This window comes from Cryptotermes secundus, unplaced genomic scaffold, assembly GCF_002891405.2.
Source record: "Cryptotermes secundus unplaced genomic scaffold, Csec_1.0 scaffold223, whole genome shotgun sequence".
Lineage (NCBI taxonomy): Eukaryota > Metazoa > Arthropoda > Insecta > Blattodea > Kalotermitidae > Cryptotermes > Cryptotermes secundus.
The window spans coordinates 1,594,915-1,622,833 of NW_019742556.1; the positions used below are offsets into that span (position 1 = coordinate 1,594,915).

At 36.6% G+C, this 27,919-nt stretch overlaps 2 protein-coding genes across 3 annotated transcripts; both read right to left on the reverse strand.

The window, feature by feature from the left end:
- Nucleotides 1–977: 977 nt before the first annotated feature.
- On the reverse strand, nt 978–27,454 carry LOC111873316 (diphthine methyltransferase). Of its 2 annotated transcripts, none has more exons than XM_023867925.2 (4): nt 25,518–27,454; nt 3,787–4,525; nt 3,105–3,243; nt 978–2,804 (listed from the first exon to the last, which is right to left on the reverse strand). In XM_023867925.2, the coding sequence occupies exons 2-4, from the start codon at nt 4,514–4,516 to the stop codon at nt 2,429–2,431; spliced, it is 1,245 nt and encodes a 414-aa protein (XP_023723693.1). In that variant the 5' UTR covers nt 4,517–4,525; nt 25,518–27,454; the 3' UTR covers nt 978–2,428. The 2 variants fall into 2 exon arrangements, with proteins under 2 accessions (XP_023723693.1, XP_033610942.1); XM_033755051.1 differs by lacking the exon at nt 25,518–27,454 and adding an exon at nt 7,319–9,765.
- On the reverse strand, nt 24,926–25,285 carry LOC111873315 (cyclin-dependent kinase 2-associated protein 2). Its single transcript, XM_023867924.1, has one exon. It carries the CDS (start codon nt 25,283–25,285, stop codon nt 24,926–24,928), a length of 360 nt encoding a protein of 119 aa, XP_023723692.1.
- Nucleotides 27,455–27,919: the final 465 nt, after the last annotated feature.

Sequence of the window (27,919 nt, forward strand, 5' to 3'; positions counted from 1 at the left end):
TAAACCCCTCTGTGTCCCAGAAGACTGTGCCCATCACCTTCGCAGCTGATTGCAATGTCTTTGCCTTCTTTTTTGATGGAGAATGCAAATGGTGCCATTCCATACTCGGCCGTTTCGTTTCAGGCTCAAAATGGTGAAACCAGCTTTTGTCACCTGTCACAATACAGAGCAACAAATCATCGCCTTCATGTCGATATCTCTGCAGCAGTTCTGAGGTGATGGCTTTTCGCTGACCTTTGTGGTCTTCGGTCAATAACTGCGGGACCCAACGATCACAAACTTTCTTATAGCCCAAGCTTTCAATCATCTCCTGTATTGCACTGTGCCCTATTCCAAGTTTTCAGGCTATTGTATCCACAGTCACATGCCTGTCATCTTGAACGATCTCATCCACTCTTTCCTTGTTGTGTTCAGTTGAGACTGTTCGAGGACAACCACTCCGAGGCTCATCTTCGATGCTGGTGTTCCCATCTTTAAAATGTTTCACCCATCTTCGAACACTGCTCGCACCCCTTAACACACTTCCATAAGCAAGCTGAAGTCTCTGGTGAATTTCTGCAGCAGAGATTTCCTCTTTCACAAGAAATTCGATGACAGCACACTGGTGAAACGACATATTGTTGTCGGCCATTTTGTTAGGAGTGATACTGGTCACGTGATGCAAGCTATTGACGTCACAAGACACTCAAGGTTAACACAACAGCTGGTTCCACCTACCATCGTACTCTCTTTCGTCTGCTGTTCCCAGGCTGCATGCAGAAAAAAGTTGCTCATGACTTTAGGTATGACCTATGTACATAAGCTGGGATGTTGAGGGCAGGTAGCAAGAGCAGAGGAATCAGCAAAACCAATAACACCTGGCAGCATAATCTATGATTGTGACAAGATCTTACTGTCTTCATTCCCAGAACTATTTGATGAATGACCAGAGAAAGATTCAGTCAGACAAATGAAACACACTAAATGATAGTCATATATAAAGATTCTCAAAGTGCTTCAAAGCATTTATCTAACTGCAATATTAGACTACTGTAATTTTATTCACATCAATGTCTTGGTAAATATGTGACCTTCTTTATGTGTGAAATGTTCATACACAACTCACTGCATTTTCAACTGTTCTGCCCAATTCAAGATTACATTCTTGTTAGAATTAACCAACTGGCATACTTGGGCAGCTTGAAGGTATCACAATGTTTGCATTATATTACATATTATAACAACAGGGAAGTGCCATAGGTTGAGAGTTTGATTATTTCCATCTATGACATCAAAAGAAATTCATATAGAAACATTTTCCTAGCATTTCTGAGAAGTTAAATTACATAGAAACAGTGGAAAACAATGATCTTTTGTTTCTATAGCATCAATATTACTAACATACAGCCTATCTCTACAGCAATAACACAATGGAAAAGAACATAAAATAAGCTCTTCTTGAATGTGCATGTGGATATGGAGTGGTCTGAGGTACCAATTTAACTTACATAACCTAACACAATCTGAACAATCTGTCTGAATGTATAGGTGGATTTTCAGTAGTCAAATGAGTCAACCTAGCCTAAACCAGTTAGAATCAAGCTCTGCCCAGTGTGCAGGAGGATGTGTAGTCATGTAATTGGGCAACAATTTTTTAATCTCTTAATTAGTTTCTTATAAAAACTTTTGAGTACCTGAAATTAAATAGTATACAAGTGGGTTAAAATCAAATTCCCAACACCATGTGAAATATCCATATATGTTTGTCATTTCTGATCTAGAAAAACTGGAAATTACGGCAGAATATATGACATACATTAACACCAAACCCATTTATAACCATATCTTCAAAGTGAATTTAGTACAGACTGGGCTCATTAACTGACCACATGATATGAAGACATGAGTAATGACTAATTTAAATATCATAAATTTTAACTTCATTTATCCAGAAACAAAGCTGAGGACTAAACCACTGGCTTATATTCTTCCATTATGTTCAGTTAATTATATGACACACATTAGCATTGCAGTGAAAGGTTAAAAAAATAAATGTTTATCGTGAGGAATCAAAACTGAAGAATGCCCATAGCAAAGACATAGTAGAAGAAAAGATAGAATTTTGCAACAAATTAAAACTTACAATGAAAAATCTATATACTACACACAAATATAAGCTCTGCACAAAAAGAACGGACTACAGTTGTGTGTCAATATCCACGTGTGGAACTCAGAAGGAACATTAAAATTAAGAGGCTAAAGATCTGCACTGCTTTCTGCCTCATCCAGACATTTTACCCACATACATATGATATTAAATTTCATCCATGAAATTGTCTCCTCAAATCTGGAAGACTTCCAATATCCCCTAGTAATGTTACTGAAATGTTCTTCTATTGTATATTATCCATGTCTCAGTACATAACAGGATTCTTACCAATTCAACTGACTATTCCTTTAGAAATGAGATACATAATTTATGATCATAGAATGAGCAGGTAGCCACAATTCTTAGATCTTCTGCAGATCTATCTGCTTGTAAAATGTGATCTTTTACATAAATTACAGCTTCTTCACCCATTAAATGACACCAATCTGAACCATAAGCCAGACTTTGATGCTCCTTGTATGCTGCAACAATGGATGGTGGTTTTGTGTTGTCTGTGTAGTCTAGTACACAAAACCCACCATGCATGCATGAAGTTAAAATACGCTGCCATGTATGTGGATCCCACTTAATCCGCCACACTCCTCCACCCAAAGGAATGGAAAATACACATTGCTTCATATGGCGAGTGTCCCAAATTCTGATATTTTCATCGTAACTGAAAAGAAGAAAGAGATGCTTTTACCTATCTCAGTCATTGAAATGCAAACAAAATTCTTACTGAAGAGTATTTTTTTTGTCTCCTCTTGTTCCTTTTACAATTTATATATATTTCCCTTTCTCAGTTTCATACCCTGTTAGAACACTTATATCTTTTCAGATAACACTGCAAACAAGTTAATCAGTTACACAAAGAACTAACAGACCATTTCTATAACCATACAGAATTTAGTAAAAGTATCATAAATATCCAGTTACAAAATATTGTAGAATATCAACTTTTAGTGCCTTTCTGTACCTGCCAGACGCAAGGAGATTTTCATACAGAGCATTAGAGTGAAGACTTGTGACACCTGCTTCATGTAGTTTGCTGGATGAAACAGGACGTTGGATTCCTATCCTTAAATCATAAACATGGAACTTGCAATCATCCCCACCTGCAACATAACACTTTCTATGTAAGATTTGAGATTTTCACAGTGGTGACTATGAAAAATGCTGTCTTCTGGGATGTGGCACTGTGTACAGCTCGTGTGAACCAACATTCTGTAGGAATGTACTGCCTCCATCTTCAGGGTTTGCACAGTCGCTTTCTTCTTTCAGGTTCATTTACTCTAGTGCACTGACTGCTTCATTCGCACTGCCATTCATAGCAAGGGCTCTGAACAGAGCCAGATGAACAGCTACAAACCAGAGAAAGAGAGAGCTTCTTATTCACTAACTGTATCTCAATGAAATCCCTTTATGAATTAGTGCTAGGTACTGGAAAAAATGAACACTGGTTCCTCCTGCTGGAATTCAAGGTTACTTTTCACTGGTTTTTAAACTTAATGTAATAAATTATAAATACAAAATAAACTGCCTGTGCTAAACATAGGCAAAACATTACATGGTGTGGAAACCAATTCAATTCATTTTCCATGTTTGCTAAACAAATAATACCAATAATGTAAATTAAATGGTAAGACTTTTTGTATTACCTGTATAAACAACAGAAGAATTCCAGTAATCAAATGCTGTTATCCAAGCTTCAAACCCATGAGCTTTCCAGCATTCTTTCTTTTCCAGCATTAAACCATTCAACATCAAAAGAGAAACGTTGCCTTTCGAATCACTAACACTGATAAGCGGATTGTTCTGAACATCTTCAAATTTTGCGCGTCCTGTTGACCAATCCAGAGAAAGAGCTAGTGTTTCACTGTTAACATCTTGGGCAACAGCACAGCTGCAAAGCAGTGACAGACTGCAGGATAGATAAGGTTCACTTTCCTTAACATTTTTTATATTGTCTTCCTCTAACACTGCTTCATTTGTTCGCATTTCATAAAGCAGCACATCTCCCACAGCAGTAGCAATAGCAAGTAAAATTTTTCCATATATTTTACAGTGGCACCATTTACAGTCCAATATAGCAGACATTTCTAATGTCTGTAATAAACAAAGACCCTTTAAAGAATCAATGGCAAACAGGTATAAACGCCCAAGTCTGTTGCAGGGATTAGAGACTGTACTTTCTTCACTCCTTTCCTGCTTAATTAAAGGCTCATCACAGTCTTGCTTGTTCACTTCTGTATTTTCAGTCTGGACAAGTTGGTAAGTTCCACACACAAATATGCTCTGATAAGGTGTTACTGGGCACCACTCAACAGAATCAGCACTGTATTCTGTATCCCATACATGAAGTGTTTGCATGTTGTTTCTTGTTACCATTTTGGATATCTGGAAAAATATAAAAATATATCTAGTAAAAATTAACCCTATCACTTATTCTAGTAAGGTAAAAAATGTAAAGTTGCCCCTGTGCTTAATTAATTATTTAGGCACCACGCAATGAAGATGTATGGACCGGAGATACACCTTATATACATATATCCAATTGTCCTTTACAGGAAGCATAGAATAGCAGACTTTTATAATAAAATTACTAGCATCAAAGAAAGAAGACAATTAAGCCCTCTAGAAAAACTGGATAGCCATACTATAGAAATTAAAACTACTCGTAATACTCTTTTTGCATAAACATTCACCACATTTATTTGTAACTGCTTCAGTGGAAATTAAATTATGTCATAACCTTTATATGGCAAGCCACTGTTACAAAACTGTCAACTTAAAGAGAGCTGAAATGAGAAAAGAAAATCAGAAGAAGAGAATTTTAATGCCTTCCCTTTCCTACCATCTAACCTTGGACCAGTGCTCTCTTCTTAGTGCAGAATCTAGGTGCATAAAGTTTGAGCAGTGTCATTTCTTTCACGTGAAAACATACCACAGTGTAATTAATGAAATGAGAAGTCATATATCACGATCTAGAATATAGAAGTTAAGTGGGATGATGGGTGTCCAGTGGATCTCACACATATACATGGGCAAAATGATGAAACATTAAGTTCCCTCTGATCAAAATTACTTAGTTTTATTTCAGACTTCAAGGAGAAGCAGACTTGTTAAGTGAAGGCTTCTTGGTTAGGAGGGAACAGGGGGATGTTCTTACAAAACAGACAATTTTACAAACACATCAAACATTGGATTATTCACATTTCTATGAAAACACTATGACTTTCTGTTTCCAATTCACATTATGAATACGCTGCAATGTATTGTTTTTAGAATGTACAGTTCAGCAATTTCATAAATCATAAGTTGCAGCAATGGGCACTGGAGTTTCATTTAGAATCTACATTAACAACAATTCTAAGAAAATTACAATGATGATACTTCAGTCTTCTCCTAAGTGGGTAAATATATTGCTATGAAATGTACTTATTGCAGGAATGCCCAAGAATCAGGCTACTATAACTGCTACATGTACAAAAATATTCTGTTGAACTCTGTGCACTTGCGAGAGCATTCAGATGACGAGGTGCTACACAAGGAATGGCCGTTTAAAACTGTGTTATGGTGCTTCTGATTCATCATTTTCTTGAAATCAATGAACAGACACACAAAGAAATTATACATTGACAGTAAACAACATTCACAAGCTAGGTAAATGATGAAGTAAGGCTATCTCCCTGACATCTGTAAATGACAAAATAAAAATAAAATTCCATGGATAATAAAAATGTATGGGTGAGACACGTTATTGCCATATATGGATTACCATTACCTGTCACACGTCTCACTGAACACTCCCACACAGTAGGTGAGTGGGTGGAAAATGGCATTTCGGAGCAGAAATTTTCACCTTTTGTAGTGAAATCTTTGATGATATCTGAGGTAGACAAAACACCAACAGCATAATGCAGCAGAGGATAAATACAATTTTAAATAAAAAATAAAAGACTAAACTAGTCAGACTAAATCATGCTTTAATTGGTCAGTAAGCGTATCAGTCTTGTGCTGCACATAAAATAAGAATTACCTGGATCCATCAGCTGACAATTAACTCTTCATATATATACAATATGATAGCATCAAGATTTCTCTTTATTTTATAATCCAAAATATACTAAAATATTGAATGGTGAAAGAAATGGTTTCAGACAACCAAATGCATATTATTTATATAATAACAAAATCAAGGTTTTATCCTGATTTTGATTCCATGTATTTCTATATGTTCTTATATATTAAAGTTTCCAGGCCAAATACATAAAGGCAATACACTAATGTTCTGGATTTTGCATATCTTTGAAATTCATTCCTACAACACTGAAGATAACATGAATGTATATTACACAGGATGTAAATAAATATATGTTAACAACGATCTGTGGTAGATAGATGGGTTCAATGTGATCATATTTTGTTAATACACAATTGTCCAGAAACGCTTCCTTTTGGCACTAAGGGGCACAAAAATTTCCAAGAGGATGTATAAGTTTTAGGGGATATTACTGGTGCTTTACATTATAAAAGTTGCTCCAAATGGCGGCTGCTGACTTCATTGCATGTTTTGTACTGCCTGGCCATGCTGTGCTGAACACACTGAAAGATTCCTGGCATTTCCCGGATGGTTCCAGCTGCCACTGCAATTCCTGCCACAAGATCATGTTGTGTATCCACTAGAGTCTTGTTACACCAGGCTTTGCATGTACACCCCAGAGGAAGAAATCAAGTAGAGTCAAGTCAGAGGAGTGACGGTGCCAGGTTACTGGGCCTTCATGTCCAATCCATCTGTTGCCAAAAGTTCCATCCAAATACTCATGGACAACATAAGTGCAGTCTGCTGGAGTGCCATCATGCTGGAACTACATTTCATGATGGAATTCCAAATGTACCACTTCCAGCAGCTTGGGTAAGGTCTCTTCGAGAAATGTGAGGTAAATGTCACCAGTAAGCCATCGAGGAAAGAGGTAAGGGCGTCCTCCTTCACATTTGAGAGGCCCTAGTGCGTAAACAAAGCATTTCCAGACTTGAGCGTATTAACAAAATATGATCACATCGAACATCTATCTACCACAGAGCATTGTATCATATATCTATTTACACTCTGTCTATATATATATGATTAATATTTGTGACACAACCTTTGATATGACAATCATTAAATTAATAATTTATGTTAAATACCTGAGCACATGCTTTCAAAATGAAACTAGCTGTATGATCCAAGTTCGCCACTCACAGCATTTGGAACTCATGAAAAGTATCGCACACTTAACTTCATGCAGCTGAGCCCTTCTTGACAAACTGTTATTTGCTCGGCAACTTAAGAAATTCCCAGTATTTTATGGAACCCAAAGGATCACCATCTTTGCATGAGTCAGCCACTGGTCCCCATTCTGAGCCAGATTTATCCAGTCAACATCACTCCATGCTATTCCTTTAATATAAATTTTAACATTATCCTTCCACCTATGTCTTTAAGTTTTCCTAGTAGTCACTTTCATTCACGGTTTATACCAAAACTCTGTACATATTTCTCTTCTCTCCCAAGCAATCTATGTTCCCTGCCCATCTCATTATTCTTCATTTGATAAGTATAATGATACTTAACAAGAAGTACAAATTATGAAGCTCTTCATTATGTAATTTCCTCCAGCTTTTTGCTACTTCTTTCGTCAGTATCCTGTTCTTAAAAACACCCAATCTGCTTTCGATTTGAGGTTCTCACAGGGGTGACTATAAAGAGTACAATCTTTCGGATTGTAACATTGTGTAGTTTGGTACAAGTGCACTGACATTTCAGAAAAAGTACAAAGTTTCATGCCAACAGTAAGCCACAGACCAAAATAGTTTTGTGTATTTTAATCCTTACATCTGTAAACAGCAGACAAGAAGTCAAATGATTCTGAACTGGTGGTAACAAGCATTTCCTACCTTTTAATTTTCTCTTAATTTATTCATGTACATAATTCTGATTTGCTGGGTAAAAGCCAGATATTTCAACTCCATATTTTAAAAGAATCAATGAGCTATCAATGTGTTATGACTGTGGCCTGCACTCTGGTGATAAGACATTCACACATACATGTTTTCTCTGTACTTACTTCTAAATCAACCTCCTTACTAGCATCTATTAGAGCCTGTGCTATTCTTTATGATTATGTTAACATTAACAGCAAAAACCACAACCTGATGGGTCCTAATCAATTTCAGTTCCCCTTGGCTTTCTTATACTTTCGTAATGGTGTATTCTAAACCAAAGCTGAAAAGCAACGGCAATAAAGGATTTCATTGTTTTATTCTGTTCAGAATATGAATCATATGAGACAAATGTGTACCCATATGGATTTTAATAGACGTATCTTTTAAATACATTCTGATTATCCTATTCCCTCCTAAATGAATAATAGGCTCTTCTGATATCTACAAATAGTTGCTGTACTGTCTCACTGAATTCCCACATTTTCCTTCATGTCTGATTAATGGGGGAAAAAATATGATTAGTTGTTGATCTACTATATAAAACTCCAGAATCATAAACCTAATAATCTTGTCTACATAAGGACTCTTAAAGATAAAATTTCGTATGAAGTTAATAACGATACTAGTCATTGTATGCCTAAATATAAAAGTGACTTATACAATGTAAACTAAACATACACTTCAGTATATAAGATAAAGCTTTATCTCCTTCTCATTAGGGAAAATAAAACACAAATACTATAATTTTAATGACACTGTTAACATTTACACATGAAATACAATTACTGTACTGGCCCTACTGGTCTGGATTTATTTGGTGCATGCAAACATTAAGAACTGTTCATGGCTTTTCAACAACAAAAACAATTCCATAGAAATATACTAAAAGAAGATTTATTAAAATAAAAACCAGTATGTAAACAAGAAGAGTTCTGTCTTCTGGGATAAAATGCTACATAATCTGTTGAAAGTCAACCTTCCATCTTCAGAGTTGAAGAATAAGCCAGGCAGACATCAGCATGAAGGTCTGTTTGCTACCTCTTTCATGGTGGTTTCTTGACTGGCTCATTCTTTGATCTGAAGATGCAACTGACATGTTCCTCTGAAATGTCAGTTGACTTTCCAGAGTACACAGTGTCATATCCCAGAAGATAGAACTCTTCATAATGGCAGATGTGCGAACCTCAAATCCTTCTGAGACATTTATTTACATGAAGCATAAAAAACAGCTTGGTATGTCAATCTGTACGCCATGTAACTAGTGTTTTCTCTGACAAAATTTTATATAGGGATTTTTCATTGAATAAAGTAGCAAAGTAAAATGATTCTTTTGGACTACTTCAGACAATAAGTGCTGTCATTTTACTTAAGGGCCTACATAAACTCTTATTACTGATGTCAAACTTGCAAGAGAGAATGAAGAAAGATGGCTCAAGTGGTTAATAATTCTAAACTGTATTTTGAAAGTGCCTGGTTTGAATGCTGGCAGGACATATGATATCATGACTGAGGTTCTTCATAGTTTTCCTCTGTCCCTCCATGCTATGATAGTACCTAGAAACAGACCATGACAACTTCCTTATCATCCTTTCCAATTCATCATCCTACCATCTGATACCATATAGTCTGAGTTACTGATGGCATGGCCGCACCATAGCTCAAGAGGTTAGTCGCTGGTTTCCCACCATGGCAGCCCGGGTTCGATCCCAGGTCTGTTCAAGTGGGATTTGTGGTGGACAAAGTGGCGCTGGGGTGGGTTTTCTCTGAGTACTTCGGTTTCCCCTGCCAATCTTCATTCCACCAAATTCTCCATCACCATAATCACCCGGGGCAGGCTACGATAGGCCAATCAGTGGCCGCTGTGCCGAATGGACCCAGTTGGACTCCACCCCCCGCTAAGCAAATTAATTAATTAATTAATTACAGATGGCATCATTGAATAAATCACAAATAAATAAATAAATACAAGAGAAATAAAAAGTATATGAATATTGGAATATTTTTGTTAGATGACTGGCAATAAAGATTGCTGCTCCACTAGAGGTCTACACCAACTGTAAGCAATTTAAATTTTTATTTTGCAGTCTGAATGAGTGAAAAAGGCAGAAATAACTGATGATTGACTGTACAATACGGACAGGACTCTGTACCACAATGAAAGAATACATAACATGACTTCTATACATTAACAATACTGATTAAGATCCTCTCAAACTAACTTTCCCCTTGCATATACTTCCTTGTGGAAAATAGTTCTGTCCATACTGGGCAATCATTTATCAACAGACTCTGCCACTTTCATTCCTTCAGGTCATAAAAGTCATGACAGCAAATTGCTTCTCCTTGAGGGGGGTACAAAAAAAAAGAAGAGTGCATGCACGCACGCACATATGCACACACACACACTATAACTGAAATATACTCACAGCATGCCACCACCTGATCTTAAGCTACAGTGTGACAATGCCTCAGCAGTGCTGCCAATCATATAAGAAATAATTCCAAATTGGGGATAGTTTCAATTTCCCTTGTATAAAAACAAATCCAAAATAAACATTATGGAATATGTATGAGTTACAATTTTAGACAATGAAGAATGCCATCTTCTGGGATGTGGCGCTGTATAGCTCTTGTGTGAACTTACGTTTCGGAGGAACTTATCGCCTCCATCTTCAGGATATAAACATTAACTACATTTACACAAGATCTACAGGGTTCCACATCACAGAAGACAGCATTCTTCATAGTCACCATTGTGAAAATCTCAAATCCTACATTTTGGACAAGTTTCATATTTAAATTACCATTTGTCTGTCCATCTACCTGCTAATAACAATGCTCAAACTACGTGATCAGATTTATTCACGTTCATGAATATTGGTCAAATCACTTTGATTTCCATTCAAGTCAGTTAATTTTATGGGCTTTACTGTAAGGATTACATGAACTCACACACACCCTTGGGGTTTTTGATAGGTCTTCATGAAACATGAAATACTGCTCACTTCTTTTATACTGTTGCCATTATATGAAAGTTTTAATTCATCTCACCTTAACTGATGATCATTTTATGAAAACTTGTATTCATATCTATTGAGCTGTTTTATATATTCTGGTGAAACTCAATATAGAGCACTTCCATTGTAACAATAATATTATCATTTAGTGAATATTCAGTATAAATCATTTTAGAACCAATATTACTTAAGGTAGTGAACACATCCTTTTGAGAGTATCTAACTATGGATTCACTTGAGAGGAAAATGCCTACAATAAAGGCCACAGAGAGCCACAAAATACAGGACTTACATCTTATGAAATATTTGCATGATATTACCAGAAACTCACCATTATTAAGAAATTCTATAATGTTACAGAACTGGGTAAGTTATAAATGCTCTATTATTTTTATACAATGACCCATTCTGTGAGAAATGTTATGCCATTGTATACAAACTTGTATGTTTATTTTTATAAATATTCACTGAATTCAAAATAGTCTGAGATCAACACTACAAAATTTAATATGTATATATCATACAACACCTACATTTGTTGATACAATGAACACCTTTATTTCTTCATAAATCAGATAAAATTCTGTTTTAAAGTAAAAGGCAAAGTTGTCCCTGTACTTAATTAATTAGTTATCATGCCATAAAGACATATTGGGCAGTGGAGGTATAGCTCCACCATTCTTGACCTCAGTATTACATGGAGGGGTGAAATTCATTCCCAGCCCCCCCCCCAGGACAAAAAGCCTCTGGTACCCACTGTATAAGATGCTGTGTGCCTCAGAGCCAATCTGGACACTGGAGGAGAGAAAAATCTCTTGCCCTTGTCCAGGAATTGAACCCCGGCTGCCCTGCCCATAGTCCATCACTATACCAACTGAGCTATCCCACCTCTTCTATTTTAGACTAGCAGTCTGAAATCACAATTCCTACAAAGTGTGTGTTGACCTGAAGGCTATTTAATTATGCTGTTTTAACTGTATAAGTTATTTAACATAAAACAAGGTAACAGGATGACTGACAGTGAAATGGAAAGTGTGGAGGAGCAAGCAATTGGAGCCTATTTCAGGGTAAAAGTCTCAAAATAGTAACCTCCTCAATCAAATCGGGTGAATTACCATTAACTAACCCTGCTCAGTTTCAGTATCTGAAATAACAACCATCAAGTCCACAACCAGTCCTATATACTAATACATATGCTGCATATGAAATACATAAGCTTCTGCCACAAATGACAATTATGAGGAAAGTGTAACTGGAATACAGTTTTAGAAAAATATTTATTATTAGAAACCTTGCTATTTGACAGTTATTGCACAAGATGAGGAAGGTATAATGCTTGAGCAAACCCCATGTGAAATAAGTGCAATACTGGTGTGCATAACTTCACAGTTTCTCTGTCACCAGATTACTTCATAATAAACATACCAATATTTCTAACAGTATTGCCACTTTCTACACAAGCCATCTTGGTAACTCCTGCATATATAAGTAGTCTTACAGAACACACTTTATATGTACCAAACACTGTCAATAATATGTTCATTAAACCAATACAACTATGAATATTAAATGTGCCACAAAAAATAATAACTTATACACATATCAGAGTAACCATATTGCTATAAAAACGATTCTCATGGGCGATATAACTGGGAGAATATGATAAGAATATGAACTTTCCAAACTTGGAATTATTAATATACCACTGTACTCAAAACTATATCTTCTGTTTGAAATATGTCATCACTGTACATATTTGTACTATCAACTGCTAATTAACCCTAGGATTACCAAGGTTTGTTTGCTAACATGGATCAGCCAGGCACAGGCTTGGTGGATCCATGAATCATCATTGTCAGATAAACCTTATAGTGATTAAATATACTTCAATTTAATAATCCATTATAAGACATTTTGATAGTCCTCACAAAACTCAACTCTCTTTGTAAAAATGATTCTTAACTTTGCTAATTCCAAAGAATGTCATCATGTAAAAAAATGAAACTTCTCTGAACAATTTAGTCATCTAGTCACAACAGCATTAGCCTAGAAATCTAACAATTCACCATAATTAATTCTCACTAATGATTTAACAAATTAATTACATTTCAACGAGACCAGTGAGAGTTGAGTAAAACCTGCCTATTAACTTTGGACAACTTAACCCTTTAATCTGAAGTACTTCACACTAAAAAAAAAAGGCATACAAAACAGTTCAATACCCTGCCTTGGTTCTTCATGCAAGTGCACAAACTTTTCTTTTCGTGGACATAACCTCACAGTAACACGAAAGCAAACTGAGATTTGAAGTTTCCATGGAAAATGGAATTATTCTGTGTTCTTATCTATTATGAAGCCTGCAGGAAATTAGTAACCAGACACATACAAGATCATGAAGGGTCATAACCCACAATACCAACAATTTTAAGTAAAAAACTGGTTGAAAAGTGCAAGGAGTATAGTGCAAGTAATCCTAGGATTATATGAATCCAGGAATGTCCACAGAGTGTTCCTTTGCTTGAGGAAGCCACATGTGTTACACCTCCTCCGTCATAAACCACTATATGTGTATATGAATTTGAAAAGAAAACACTGTGGGTGTCCTGAATAAAACCTGGGCTCACATCAAAACATTTTACTTTTGTCTCTATGGGATGTCCCATTTCAGATTTGAACTTATGAAACTATATAATCATTATTCATCAACTCTCAATAAAAATGTAAGTAACATTTACATAGGCCACACCATAGCTCAAGCGGTTAGTTGCTGGCTTCCCACCGTGGCAGTCCGGGTTCGGTCAAGTGGGATTCGTGGTGGACAAAGTGGTGCTGGGGCAGGTCTTCTCCAAGTACTTCGGTTTCCTCTGCCAATCTTCATTCCACCAACTGCTCCACTATCCCCCTCACCTATCATCTAGGACTGGTACAATATGCCAGAAGTGACCGCAGTACAAGGGACTTAGTCCCACCCCACTAGCATTAAAAAAAACATTTACATATGGACAAGTATACTGTAGATTCTATCAAAACACATGTTCAGTATGAACTATCCCACCAACCCATTTGTCTTCTTACTAAATAAAACTATTTTGTTATACTGAATACAATTAGATCATGACCACCTGAGATTCTATTCTGCTCATATAACGTTATGAATGGGAGACATACTGACAAATGGAACTTCAAAAAATAATAAATCTCATAGTACTATGAATTGACATGTGATAAAAAAATCGTCTTCCACAAAATACGTTTAGAAACATCAGTTACATGTATGACAATGATCATAACTGTAGTCTCTTTATACATAAAATACTGCATTACAAAGCTTGGCCCCTCAACCTTTGAAAACAGTTGACCAAAATATCTGCCTATCTGATAACAAATGACTTGGAAGCAGTAGTGGCCTAATCAAGGTACTATCCCAGCATTTGCCTAGAGGGACTAAAGAAATCCTCTGCCAGGAATGCCCATGTTCTGACAGAAATTTGAACAAGGCATCTGCCAAAATCAAGTCTAGAATACTTCTGCTTCATCAACCTGCCCGGTTATAGTTACTGACAACATTCCAACTGTATACGGGAGTTACAAAGCATTGTATTGTAGTATGACTGCAAATGATGAATTGGACAATTATTCTGAAGTGGTCCTCACACTTCTTAAAATCTCTGAGGATGTCCAAGTGTCAACTGTCTCAGCTACAGCACAACCATGTCTTATTCATTAACAACGTTATTTCTATATGAATTTGTAAACAAGGCAGAAATTTAAACAGTAATACGTCCTGGGGTGTGACACCCTGTAGACTGGTACAAGTTTGCCAGCATTTTAAAGGATTGCAGTGCCTCCAACAACAAGCAAGAAGTATGATGCTTCATGCAGTAATGCTTCTTATTACTTGCTTGGCTTACTCTCTCATCCTGATGATGGAAGATGTGCCTCTGAAAAAATGGTAAACGTCTACCATTCTAGAAGGCATCACATCCCGAATGATAGTTACTCTTCCTAATCACCACCATGAGAATGTTAATCTGATGCATAACTGGCATGAAAAGCAAGTAAAAAAAAAGTAAAGCTATCCCTGTACCAGGCCATGAAGGCCCATAGGGTTGTGAGACATTGAGGGCTCCGCATTATCTAGACAATTGGCTCAAAGATGGCAGTAAGGTTGTCAGCCTTACGCGCCAGCTGCGCTTTACTCCCAAGGAAAATTATTTAATTAATTCCTGGTACTCATTTCTGTTACAGGCTGAGTCAACCCCAGGGCCATAGTGTGGCTGGAAGGATTAGGTCAATTGAAAAAAAATCAAATGACCTCGGGACTTGAACCCGCGACCTTCCAGCTTGTAGCATAGTGCTGAAATAAAACAAAAAATCCTTACTTTAATGGACTTCATAAAATGAAATATCTCAGCCTCATTTCTGTAATGTTTCAATACCATACACAGTATTATTTTGAATATAAGAGGCACGTTTTACACATTTTTTCCAGTTCACAAATTGATGTGTGTCCTAAATTTGAGGGTGTCTTATATTCGAAGTAATATGGCATATAAACAGAGAATTAGCAGTGCCAGGACTTGGGGGGGGATTTGCTTACTAACTTCTGTCTAAGCCATTTGAGAACATTTTTGCTGATCACCCTTGAGTATTCAGCATTGAAAAACTTTTTTTTAAAAACAACTTCAATTTTCAATATTAACATTCTGAATACTTCCTTATTTTTTCAATTTTTATTTCTTTTTCAAAATTCCAGGGAGGGAGCAGATGCCCAGTCTGCCCCCTCCTCCTGGCAGTGATGGAATAAAACATTCTTCTGGAGGGGGGATGGTACACAGTGTTGATACTTTTCCTATACAACAAAAAAATAAAATAAAAAATTGTCAATAATAATAATAAACTAAGAATGGTTTAGTGAACTGCAGCACAGCTACATAGACCCAACATTCCCCCCATAAAAACAATTACATCAATCGCCCATTCAGAAAAAAATACATTAAAAGTTATGGAAATGATGCAAAATACTATTACAGGACACTCTTACAGGCAGTTTGTAACAGCACATACAATTTGGTTCTGAAGGCAGTATTGGTCTGTCTGTGGAACATAACTTGAGCATTTATTTTAAATTTAACTCTTTGTACTATCTCTTAAGTATCTCCATATTAATCTAATATGGGTTATGTTGTATTTGTTATATAATGGCAAATTTATAAACATGATACATGCATCAGCATTCATCACAAATTGGTGGGCCTTGTCTAAACCAGCTCATCCTATAAAATATTGACATGATGGCTGAAAGCCAGAATATTGGAACAAGAAGAAGCAGCTATTATTAGACAGTGCCACAGTAAACATGTTTCTGCAGCAAGAAATAAATACGCAATGATAGAGGAACCACTGGGGGTGGCTTTTCTGTGTGGTCTGTGCCGAGGATATATAACTGGGACCTATGGGAAAAGTGAGTCAGTAGAATGTTAGAGTCAGCAGGCAGCAGTCGCTGTGAGTGAGCAGTCACACTTGGTGGTCAGATGTGGGCACAGAAGCATGGTAACTTCTACTGCTAGAAGCCACTACCTAGCAATGACTAGTGTATACATAGTATACAAAGTTGCATTAAAGGTTGAAGTAAGTGTGTAAAGTGATACATCAATGAAACAGAATGTTCAAATACAATATACTGACAAGACAGTGACTGCTGAAGTTATCTGTAGTGTGTGTAAATTAGTGACAGTACTACAAGTATAGTTAGCCATAGTTACGAGCTACAAGCATTCAATAAATCCGATAACCAATTAAAACCCCATGTCTAGTCACTAATTTGTAACAATATGTTTAATTTTAGCCACTTCATGAGTACCATTCGGCAATGACACCAAAAACAAACAACAAAACTGAACTTACTGAAGGAGCTGCATTTGGAATTTCTTGTGAAATTCTTCAAAAGTATGTCAATATTATGTATATTCCAAAGGCTTTTGTTATCATTCACCATGGAATGATAAGGATAAAAACTGGTTTTGAACGAGGTTTTTAACTTTCTGATTTAGGTCAGATATAACACCATGAAGTTACTGTCTTGTGTGGTACAACAGTTCTCAAAGGATAAGATATAATATGATGTCACATATAATTTCCCCTTATTTCTACTACCGTATTATGTAAGAAATTGCATATTATTTTTCACAAATCGTAAATTCTCAGATATGGAGTACATAAAGTGGGAACTATGCCTACAATTTAATGAGTTAATAGGACAAGAAATAATCTTTGTCCTTAGGTTTCTGCACCATGCATCTGACATGCAACTATGGTTCATTGGGGGTTGGCTGCATTGTATACTGAAGCTGTTCCAAGGTTTTAGCATAAATTGCAGTCATCACTTTCAGGGTAAATATGTGGAATAGGAGGAAGTGGAATGATATATAGGTCTCAAAAAGAAATAAAAGTGGGGACAGAGCATGGTGGCATCCAGTACAAAGGAGCCTTGTGGTTAAGAAGACGAGTTGGAAGAAATGAGAGGATGGCAAACAATGAATGCTCTGTATGTCTTCATGGCTGAAGATGTGTTTAACTATTTCAACTTCTTCCTTGATGATGTGGGAGGAAGTAAGTGTTGATGTTTGCTAAGGCTTCAGTTTTATCAAATTCAATTCTGTGTATGGTCCTGGCTTCACCTCTTTTTCTTAACCATAACATTAAAGGTAAAGTTGTCCTGTGCTTAATTAGTTAAGCTGATGCCATAAAGACATACTGTGGAGTGGAGTATAGCTTCACTTTCTTGACCTCAGCACTGGATAGAGGTGAGTGGTCAGCTTCACACCCTTGCTGTTTTGCTCCCCAGGGAGAGCCCCCCAGTACCCATTGGAGATATAGAGCTGGGTGGGCCCCAAATTCAATCTGAATGATCTGGAGAAAAGAAACTCTGGCACTGCAGAAGGCATCATCAAATTGAGCAGTGCCATGCTCAACATCAAAACCCCTAATCTTACTGTGAGACCTATGTACTGGCCCACTTCCCTTACTACAGCCTCACATTTTGCCTAAAGATGTTGACTGTAATGTTTGCCAAATTACTGGAACAGCTTCAACATACAACAAAGTTAAACACTGAAAATCAAAACTACATGAGAAATAATCCTACATTCTGCATATTTTAGTAAATAAATATAAAAGTTGTCATTCCCAATATTCATGATTGCAAATCTCTACATGTGGCTAAAGAATGTGACATCCTATGCCCTTTCATTTAGATTAACACATTCACATTCATAAGTGTATGTGCCAGAGGAGCAGCCATCATGTTTGGAGTTACATGGAATTATGGAGTTCTCACTGTTTTCACTATGAACATCACAAAGATATATGATAAATTACTATAACTTGTTTTGCAAATGTCTCAATGATGTTATCTGGCTTATATTTTATTCAAAAACATTACATCAACTGCATATGATACTTAGGTTCATTATTCATTTATTTTATGATGCAGTATTTATTGCTAAGTGTAAGTACCATCCAGTGGGATGTGGTATGATGACTGTAAATGATGCATCAAAGAATGTGAGAGGAAGCAGCTAAGATCTATTTTAAGGTAACCAACCCATCATTTGCCTGGTCAAGCTGAGCAAACCCACAAAACTGTATTTATATCTGTCAGCACAACTTCTGTATGGCTACAACACATGAGTATGTTAATTACCTACTACATATTGCAGCCTTTTGGCCACCATCAGGTATGCACATTCACTGCTTTCTGCACTGCCCATCCCTTACGTTGACCGATGTCAAAATATACCAACTGTAAACAATGGTCAATGTATGGGGTGAGCAGTGCAGCCAACAGTGAATGTGCATACTTGACGGTGGCCAAGAGACTGGAATATGCAGCAGATAATTAAAATATAGTGAATCAATACAGAAGCTGTGCTGACAAATAAACACAATAGAAATACAATAAAACATGATGCTGATACAACATTTATAAACTCATAAGACTTCAGTCAGTGTGAAAACCAAGAACTTTCTGAAAGCTGTGCCAGTCTAGTTAAGCTATCCCTGTAACAGGGCGTGAAGGCCTATAGGGTTGTGAGACATTGAGGGTCCCACATTATCTAGACAATTGGCTCAAAGATGGCGGTAAGGCTGTCAGCCTTACATGCTGGCCGTGCTTTACTCCCCAGGAAAATTGAATTAATTCCTGGTACTCATTTCTGTTAGAGGCTGAGTCAACCACAGGGCCATATGACGGCCAGAAGGATTAGGTCAATTGAAAAAATCCAGTGACCTCATCAGGACTTGAACCTGCGACCTTCCAGCTTGTAGCATAGTGTCTCAACCAACTACGATTCCATAACTGGCAAATCAGAAATAAAGTGGAAGAAAGGAGTTGTTGTTCACCATAGTATTAGTCTGAAGAATCTATGGAAACCCATGAGCAAACTGGATAAGGATATCTAAATGAGATTCAATCTGAATACCTCTCTCACACATGAGTTGCAGATGTTAATCTTGCTGCATTTTACTGTTTAAATGACGTTTTGGACAAGCACCAACAACAGCTACAAACCAAGAGGAAAGTTACGTGCGAACACTTCTTTGAACACTTGTTCCTTTAAGGTTCTATTATATTTTATAGTGCTTCTTTAGTAAGTCTCATTTTTAAATGAACTGTAAGGAATATTCTGTTCAGTATATTTACTTGGAGCTGAATCATTTGAGGCACATGGGGATAGAGTACATGAAATTGTATGCACACACAGTTTCTGGCATACACCACAGGGTCTGAGCAGTTTAAATAGTTGGGGCAAGCCTCATGTATAATATATGTTTCGGCATCACAGCCAATGGCGCCTGTACACAGCGTCACTTGAAAAACCACATTCAGTACTGTACGTTCAACATTCACAATTCTCTAGAAATTAAATGAATTATTAAATTTTATCATAGCAGAAATTTACTTTTGTATAGATTATATTTTGGTCTGTCATCGATTGAAATTCTATGTAGTTACTATAGGATTCTGACGATGGTGTATAACACAGTGTGAAATTCTATGTGTTTACCATTCATCTTGGAAGTTCCATTTCATTTTCTGAACTTCTTGACTTGTATGTATATTGTAACTGTTTTACACAATACATTTTCAAATCAGATTCTTGAAACTCGCAAAAAATTATGTGAATGCCATTTCCAAATTCACCCAACTTATAATTCACACATATTGTACTGACCTTGTACATCACAGCATAACTCCAAGTGAGCTGCCTCATATCATCAGCATGATGACCATGGCTACAGCCATATGCAAGGGAATTAATAACAAAATCCAGGTTTTTTAAGTTCCATTACTTATCAGGACACAATACACACTTTTAAGTTAATTATAACATGGATAACTTTACCCATATCTATAAATGAGGCCATGTATTCTGGCAGTTCCCAGTTAAACTCTTGGATGGGAGACCAGCTCTCCTGAAGAGAGATTTTAATGGTTTTCCTTAGTCCTCTGAGGCAACTACTGGGATAGTACCTCAAAAATTAGCCATGACTGCCTCCATAACACCCTTGCCTAACCACACTTTATAATCATACTCAATTTCTTGATATTATATAATCTTTGTAATTAGTACAATGTTGTTTAATAATCCAATTAAAGGAAAAAAATATGTATAATATCTGATGATACAGAGATAACTTAATATTCCCACTGTTAAATGAAGTATATCTCCACTTCTGCATTAAATTAGACATTTGTAATAAAAATCATCTTACTGTAACACTGCAATTCATTCAAAGGCCTGAATGAGTGTAGTTTTTGTACACCACATTACATGAAGAACGGACAATTTTAATATGTGCAGAATAGATCCCGAAGCCAGACCCAACCATTCTTTCTCGGGTTTTCCTGTGAGCGATAACCACATTGCTTCAGTCAGTTTAAAATATAATTTTCAGATGAAGAGTTCTGTCTTCTGATATATGATGCTGAGTAGTCCACTGGAAGTCTACCAATGTTTAGAGGAGCATGTCACCTCCATCTTCAGGGCTGAAGAATAAGCCAAGCAAAAAACCACCATAAAGTAGGTAGCAAACCAGAGCCATAGCTACTGTTGTGAGAACCTCATATCCTACATAATTTCCTAATACCTGAATGCTCACATAAAACTCTTCCTTGGAATTTTAGAAACCACAGCACAAAACCACTAATAAAGTGAAAAGGATGAGCTGTTCACAATAAATACATGATACTTCACATTTAACCTGCTCAACATTTATTTATTCTTGGTTTACTTAACACTGTTTGAAGTAGCTCAGATCACATAGCATACAATGACAGTCCTAGTGAATACTGAACTGCAAAAGCTGTGGACTCTCATGGACTAATTTGAGGTGTGTACTATCGTAATAATTTCCTGAAGAGACAAAGGAAAACCATGAAAAACCTGACTGAATAGCAGATCTCTGTAGTGAAATTTGTACCCAAGACTTCCCAAGCACAAAACAGGAGTGCTCATCACTTCACCAATTGCAGAGTTTAGAGTAGAAACAGAAAGCCTATTAAGGAAGAGTACAACAAGTTTATCCCCCAAAGGTGTCTCCACCTTGTGGCAGTGGAGCTTGCATGACTCTGTGACCTGGAGGGCTATGCTGGCGGTAGTTTAACTAGTGGTAGGGTCACCCATGCCATAAAGGTCAAAGGGTAGAGTCCAAACTAAGAGAGATACCCTGGTCCTCCAGTTTTGGGGTTGGGCATGAGGCTAACAACCTCATCCTGTAAAAAGAATTTTGTTCAGAAACCTAACAACCAGCCTCTGGTCATCATGCGTGAGTCCATTCCTATGGCAGCACGCATTGGTTGTGGAGACTGGTTGTAGAGGAGGCCAAGGCTCACCCAGGGCTGTAGCACTGAGTGGTAGTAGTAGGCAAAACAAGTTTATGCCCCAAAGGTGTCTCCACCTTGTGGCAGTGGAGCTTGCATGACTCTGTGACCTGGAGAGCTATGCCGGTGGTAGTTTAACTAGTGGTAGGGTCACCCATGCCATAAAGGTCAAAGGGTAGAGTCCAAACTAAGAGAGATACCCTGGTCCTCCAGTTTGGGGGTTGGGCATGAGGCTAACAACCTCATCCTGTAAAAACAATTTTGTTCGGAAACCTAAAAACCAGCCTCTGGTCATCATGCGTGGGTCCATTCCTATGGCAGCACGCACTGGTTGTGGAGACTGGTTGTAGAGGAGGCCAAGGCTCACCCAGGGCTGTAGCACTGAGTGGTAGTAGTAGGTAAAACAAGTTTATGCCATCACTTCAGGCTTAATATCAGTGACAAGAATGTAGGATATTGAAACAGAAGCATTTTAGTACCATGAATACAAGCAACACAACAAAATTAGAAAGCGGATAGAAGTTATGATTTCCAATTAAATGGACAATTAAGGAACTGTAATTAAAGAAAGTGTATGTACATTAAGATCAGTACTATTACTAACAGTCCTATAAGTAGTTCTCCAAGTTCCTACATCACGCATTTCTTTGCGATAACATTTCAGTAACCCACTGTACACATAATGAAACTCGTCACAAATATTTCAAAGCCAAGAGTTACAACATATAAATCCCATGCATATGTTACAATCAGTTCAAAATAATTTCTTTAATGTTTCTAAAATATGCAGAAGAATTATAGGAAAATATTTTCAGAGAATCTTACATCAACACCATTAAGTTTCTCTGTAACACTCCATTAAAGAACTTGAAAAATACAATACCAGAATTAGTTCAGAGAATTAAAAACATGTCAGATGAATGAAGGTTATAAATCAATACAACCAGAGTACTGTCTTCTGCAATGTGCCATCACATAGTCTGCAAGCATACAGAAAACACAGCCTGTCACTTAATTCTGTGGGTCACTTGCTCTGCTGTGAAGGCAGTATGGCTCTCTGAAACATCAGTGAACTTATACCAGACTGTATGGCATCACATCCTGGAAGACAGCACTCTTAATAGTCACTGCTGTGAGAACCTTCTCAGATCCAGCAAGCAAAAAAAATTTCACATTTACACAACCTAATAAACAAAGTGCAGGGAATCATTTAATGGCCAATCAGTCTAAAGACCATTCTGGGCTGCTTAATAACGCTGAAAGCAAATGTATTTTAGCAGTTATTTTATCAGTCATTGAACGTGTAGGTTCAGCCATTCAAAATTTGGTTACATATTCTACATACTGAACAGCCTCTTGCATTAAATATCAGTATGAATGAAAGAATGAATGTATAAGGAGCAGGCCTTCTTGACCCTTGCACCACGACCACAGTGATCTATTGTGCTTCATTCGAAGCGCATGATTTTCGACGTAGGGACGTCAAAATAGTCACTTGGTTCCACAAAATATTAAATACCAGTAACAATACACATGGCACACAAGAAACTCCTTTCATATGAGCAGTCCTAGAATTGGGCTCTGCTGCCATCTTACTTTTTTAAGTGGACTGGAACCATTTCATTTGCTTTGTGTGTACAATACTAGTTGATTTTATCTGGAAGTATACAAACCATGAATTTCTACTCTTTAGCCATATGTAGCACAATAAATGTATAAATACTACACAGAACAGATATTTCAGCTGACTGGACAAGTTCCACAACATAGTATGCATTTTCATATTGGCAACTAAAACCAATCTGCAAAAATTTCAAGTTGCAGTCAGATTAACGCAATCATTTTCAAGTCTTACCTATAATTCAATACAGTGGGTAACCAACAAGTCCAGTTACTTATTTCTAACCAACACAGGCCAAGTCTTGGCAACACAATTCTAAACAAAACCTATGTCTGGGACTTCACACAACTAGACATAAAAATTTCTAGGTCTCAAGCACTCCTTCTTGTACAACAAAGGAAAAATTTACACCTATGATACTAATTAAAGATGAAAATCATATATTCTTTCTTTCTTACTCTGATACCTTTGGAAAATGTTATTCAAACATTTGCCCCAAGGGGTCCTAAACACATGTGAGCATCATGTTCGTCAGGAACGTCTGGTGACTTTCAACAGTCAACAATCATCATACCACAGAAAATCAGAATTTTTCAACAGAAAACTATTTCCCAGGGTTTATAAAAATAGAAACTGCACTAGTCTGACTATACAGAACATAATTATTGGTGAATCGTGTCAGAAAACTATTGGTGTACCTTTACAATATGATGCCCAGTATGTAAGTTAGAATGGCCTGATGCATAAATAAGATCAAACACCAATAACAACAGATCCAGAAACTGCAACTAAATTTCAAATTCAGTTGCAGGAAACTGTGGTCACCATACTGTAAAGTTATAATTGTAGCTGACTTTGCATACAATACTGTCTGTCAATATGACACAAAGATAATAGGTAAGTTATGAAATCTTACATAGCCTGTTTAATACCCACTTATTCTCACACTGTATATTGTCAAGAATTTTCAGAAAACTAAAATAGTCACATTAACTTCAAAATTCAAAGAAAATTGTTCATGAATTGACAATTGCACTTATGTATCAGGTAAAGCTAAAATGTGGTTCACACAGTACTTATGGACTATCCACATAACTGATTTGAAAATCAACTGCCCGGAAGGATGATAAACAATTCAGGAATCTTGGGCTGCAATTTTAAAATTACACACTCTGTTTAAATGTATGGATATTACAAGAGTGTTCATATTATTTTTTATTGTGCATATATTCCTCAAGAAGGCTATGCAATACAGCATCAAATGCAATGTCCTGCTTTCTTGAGGGTCATTGTCTCGCACTTCGTTCTGTTTCCATTAGACATTCTCGCACCAGAATCCTTGCATGGACTATTCCACGTTTCAGTCTTTCAGCTGAACTTTTACTTCCAGCATATGTTGGCCTAATATCCTTCCCCATTTCTTCAATTACTGCCAATAATTGTGCATATTTTGATTGGCCTGGTGGTCCTGGAGGCCCTGACTGAGATTGTTGCTGCTGCAGATGCTGTCGAGGAAATGATGCAGCTGGACTTCCAACTGCTCCAGGAACCGATCCTGGTGACATTACATCTGACGGACTCATCATTGTTGCGGGGCTTGATGTCATTGGAGAATCCACAGCTTGAATATCATCGTCCATCATCATTGTCTTTATTTACCTGCCTTGTTATATTTTATTTGCTGGGTTCTTCCTGCTGATGAGAGTACTGTTTTAGTCTTAGCCTACATTAAAATACAGCTACCTTTATTACATGTTTCATTAAAAATAAATTAACAATTGTACTTCTATAATACGGGGGTTATAAACTCTACCGCTCTTTCCTTTTTGTGGTTCTTGCGTAAATAAAAATAAATCAATTATTAAAGTGTACACTTACTAGTATTGCTTCCTTGCAAAAATTATATTCGATGAATTTTTCAACTCATATAAGGTGTTCAAAAAAATAATAAGTCACTCACAAGTCGTATCATCTATGGAATAACAATTCATTCTTTTTGGCCTCAGCAGCACAACTAGACCGTAACAGCAGCTACAAATACTTCGCCATAAATTATGGCCATAAAAATAATAATTAACACATGATTTGGAGCCAACAAAGTCGATAGCGTATCGATATTAGTTACAAATATATACTGTGCAGAAGTATAGATGTCAGTAGCGAATGATAAAAAGCACAGGCATTTTTTGTATTTACAATATTTTTCCTACAATTAAAAAAATGAGAATTACGTGCGTGTCTGTGCGTGTAGAGTATTGTAGTAGGTGCTACATAGTTTTATACGAAGTGTAGTGATCGGGGTGACATTACAAGACTCCGTTTTGGTGTATGTGACTGATTCGAAGAAATTTGTGTATATTTATTGTAGTATGGCGTGTTTATACTTGGACAGTAAACTGTTAAAAACAACACAAGAGTACCTAACCTAAATAACTTGAACATTTCTGGAAAGATTGCTTGTACTGCGATACTAAACTTCCTACAATAATATTCTGAGGCCGTTAAAGTTCCCATCTCGTACCCATCACCAGCTCAAGCTTCAACAGATAATCCCCCAGATGATCTAGTAAATCATTACTTTACTGCATATGTAGGATATGGAGGTTGGGAATCCGTTGGTAGTTCGAGTCCACAATCTCTACTAAAAGTGCTTGAAACATACCTATATAACAGGAAGCAAAGAATCATTCTACAGACTCCAGACTAAAATACATATGTTTCTAAATGGAAAACTAGCAAACATGGAGTTCCGCAGGGATCTCTACTGGGACCTTTGTTGTTCAGTGTATATATTAATGATCTGCCTAGAATTGTAAATGGGTTGGCACATACGGTTCTGTATGCTGATGACAGCACTTTTATTGTCTCTTCACAGGATATTTGTAGCCTTAATAACAAAATAAATTTAGTTATGAGACATTTATATAGATGGTTCCAAGTTAACCAATTAATACCAAATTTAAAAAAAAAACCATGTAATGAAATTTATGACCCCTAAGGCCACGGACTATCCATTTCATATAAAATATAATGACCAAACACTTAAATTTTCTGTAAATGTTAAGTTTCTAGGTGTGCGCCTGGACAGTCATTAGGGCTGGGAAAAATACTCTGATGATGTGATAAATAAGTTGAGTGTTGCAAACTTTGTACTTAGAAAACTACAGCCTATAGTAAGTAGGCAAGTGTTGAAAATGGCTTATTGTGCTTACTGCCAAGCTCAACTTAAATATGGTGTTATTTTATGGGGCTCTTCTTCGTCATCAATGAAGAGTTTTTGTGGCTCAGAAAAGAGCAATTAGAGCAATGTTAATGATGAGGCCTAGAAGTTCTTGTAGAGAGGTTTTCAGAGAATTAGGGATACTTACAGTTCCCTGTTTGTTTATATATGCCATGGTCATGTTTGTAATTGAAAATAAAAATAATTATCCTACAAATAATAGTGTACATAAAATTAACACTAGAGTATAAAACAGACTACATGTCACATCAGCTAGACTATCCATTCATACAAAAGGGAGTGTATTATACATCCATAAACATTTTTAATAATTTGCCACATAAATTATATATTTTAGTTAATTTATTTAAACGAAAACTGAAAGACTTTCTATTCTCTTGATGAATATATGGCAAATACCTAATTTTATTATATTCCTATTGTATCTAGGTTGTGTCTATTTGGATTCGGTTGCATATCGCAACTACTTTTAATTAATCTGACGAGCTCAATATTCGGCCCAATACGGGCAACGGATCTATGAAGCTAGGAAGCTTGCGTTGTCACGCTTGCTTGAATGTGGGCAGTTCCCACATATGTANCGGAACAAAATCAATAATTCAGAAACTTGGGAAAGTTCAAAATATTTTTGCTGAAGGTTTCTGGGCTTTTGTTTGTTCAAAGAATGAAATCATTACGCTACAAAGACTAGACAGTCGGCTGGATGACAATGAACTGAGGTTCGTTTCTTAGCAGAAATTAAACAAGGCTGATCATTTGAGTTTGATACTATTTCACAGGGTCATGGAACCTACCAGTCATTCAGCCATTTCAGTCAACAGCAGGTACAAATATATACAACCAATAGGTATCCATTTCTAATGTGTGTGGATGATTTAGCAAAAATATTTACCGTAGCTAATAACTTACAGTGGCTCTGAGGACATTTGCCACAACTGTCTGGACAAATTTAATTTGCTTGTTTATATACAGATAAAAAAACACAAAATTCTGCCTACTATATTTAACCTCAAGAATTATAACATGAAAGCACTCTGAG

Excerpts from the sequence above, each read along its gene's own strand:
- LOC111873316 (XM_023867925.2), bottom strand. The coding sequence starts at position 4,516 with ATGGTAACAAGAAACAACATGCAAACACTTCATGTATGGGATACAGAA. Across the intron at positions 3,244-3,786 it reads TTCTTCTGTTGTTTATACAG|GTGGGGATGATTGCAAGTTC; the intron begins GTAATACAAAAA and ends GTTATGTTGCAG. Across the intron at positions 2,805-3,104 it reads AATCTCCTTGCGTCTGGCAG|TTACGATGAAAATATCAGAA; the intron begins GTACAGAAAGGC and ends TCTTCTTTTCAG.
- LOC111873315 (XM_023867924.1), bottom strand. The coding sequence starts at position 25,285 with ATGATGATGGACGATGATATTCAAGCTGTGGATTCTCCAATGACATCA.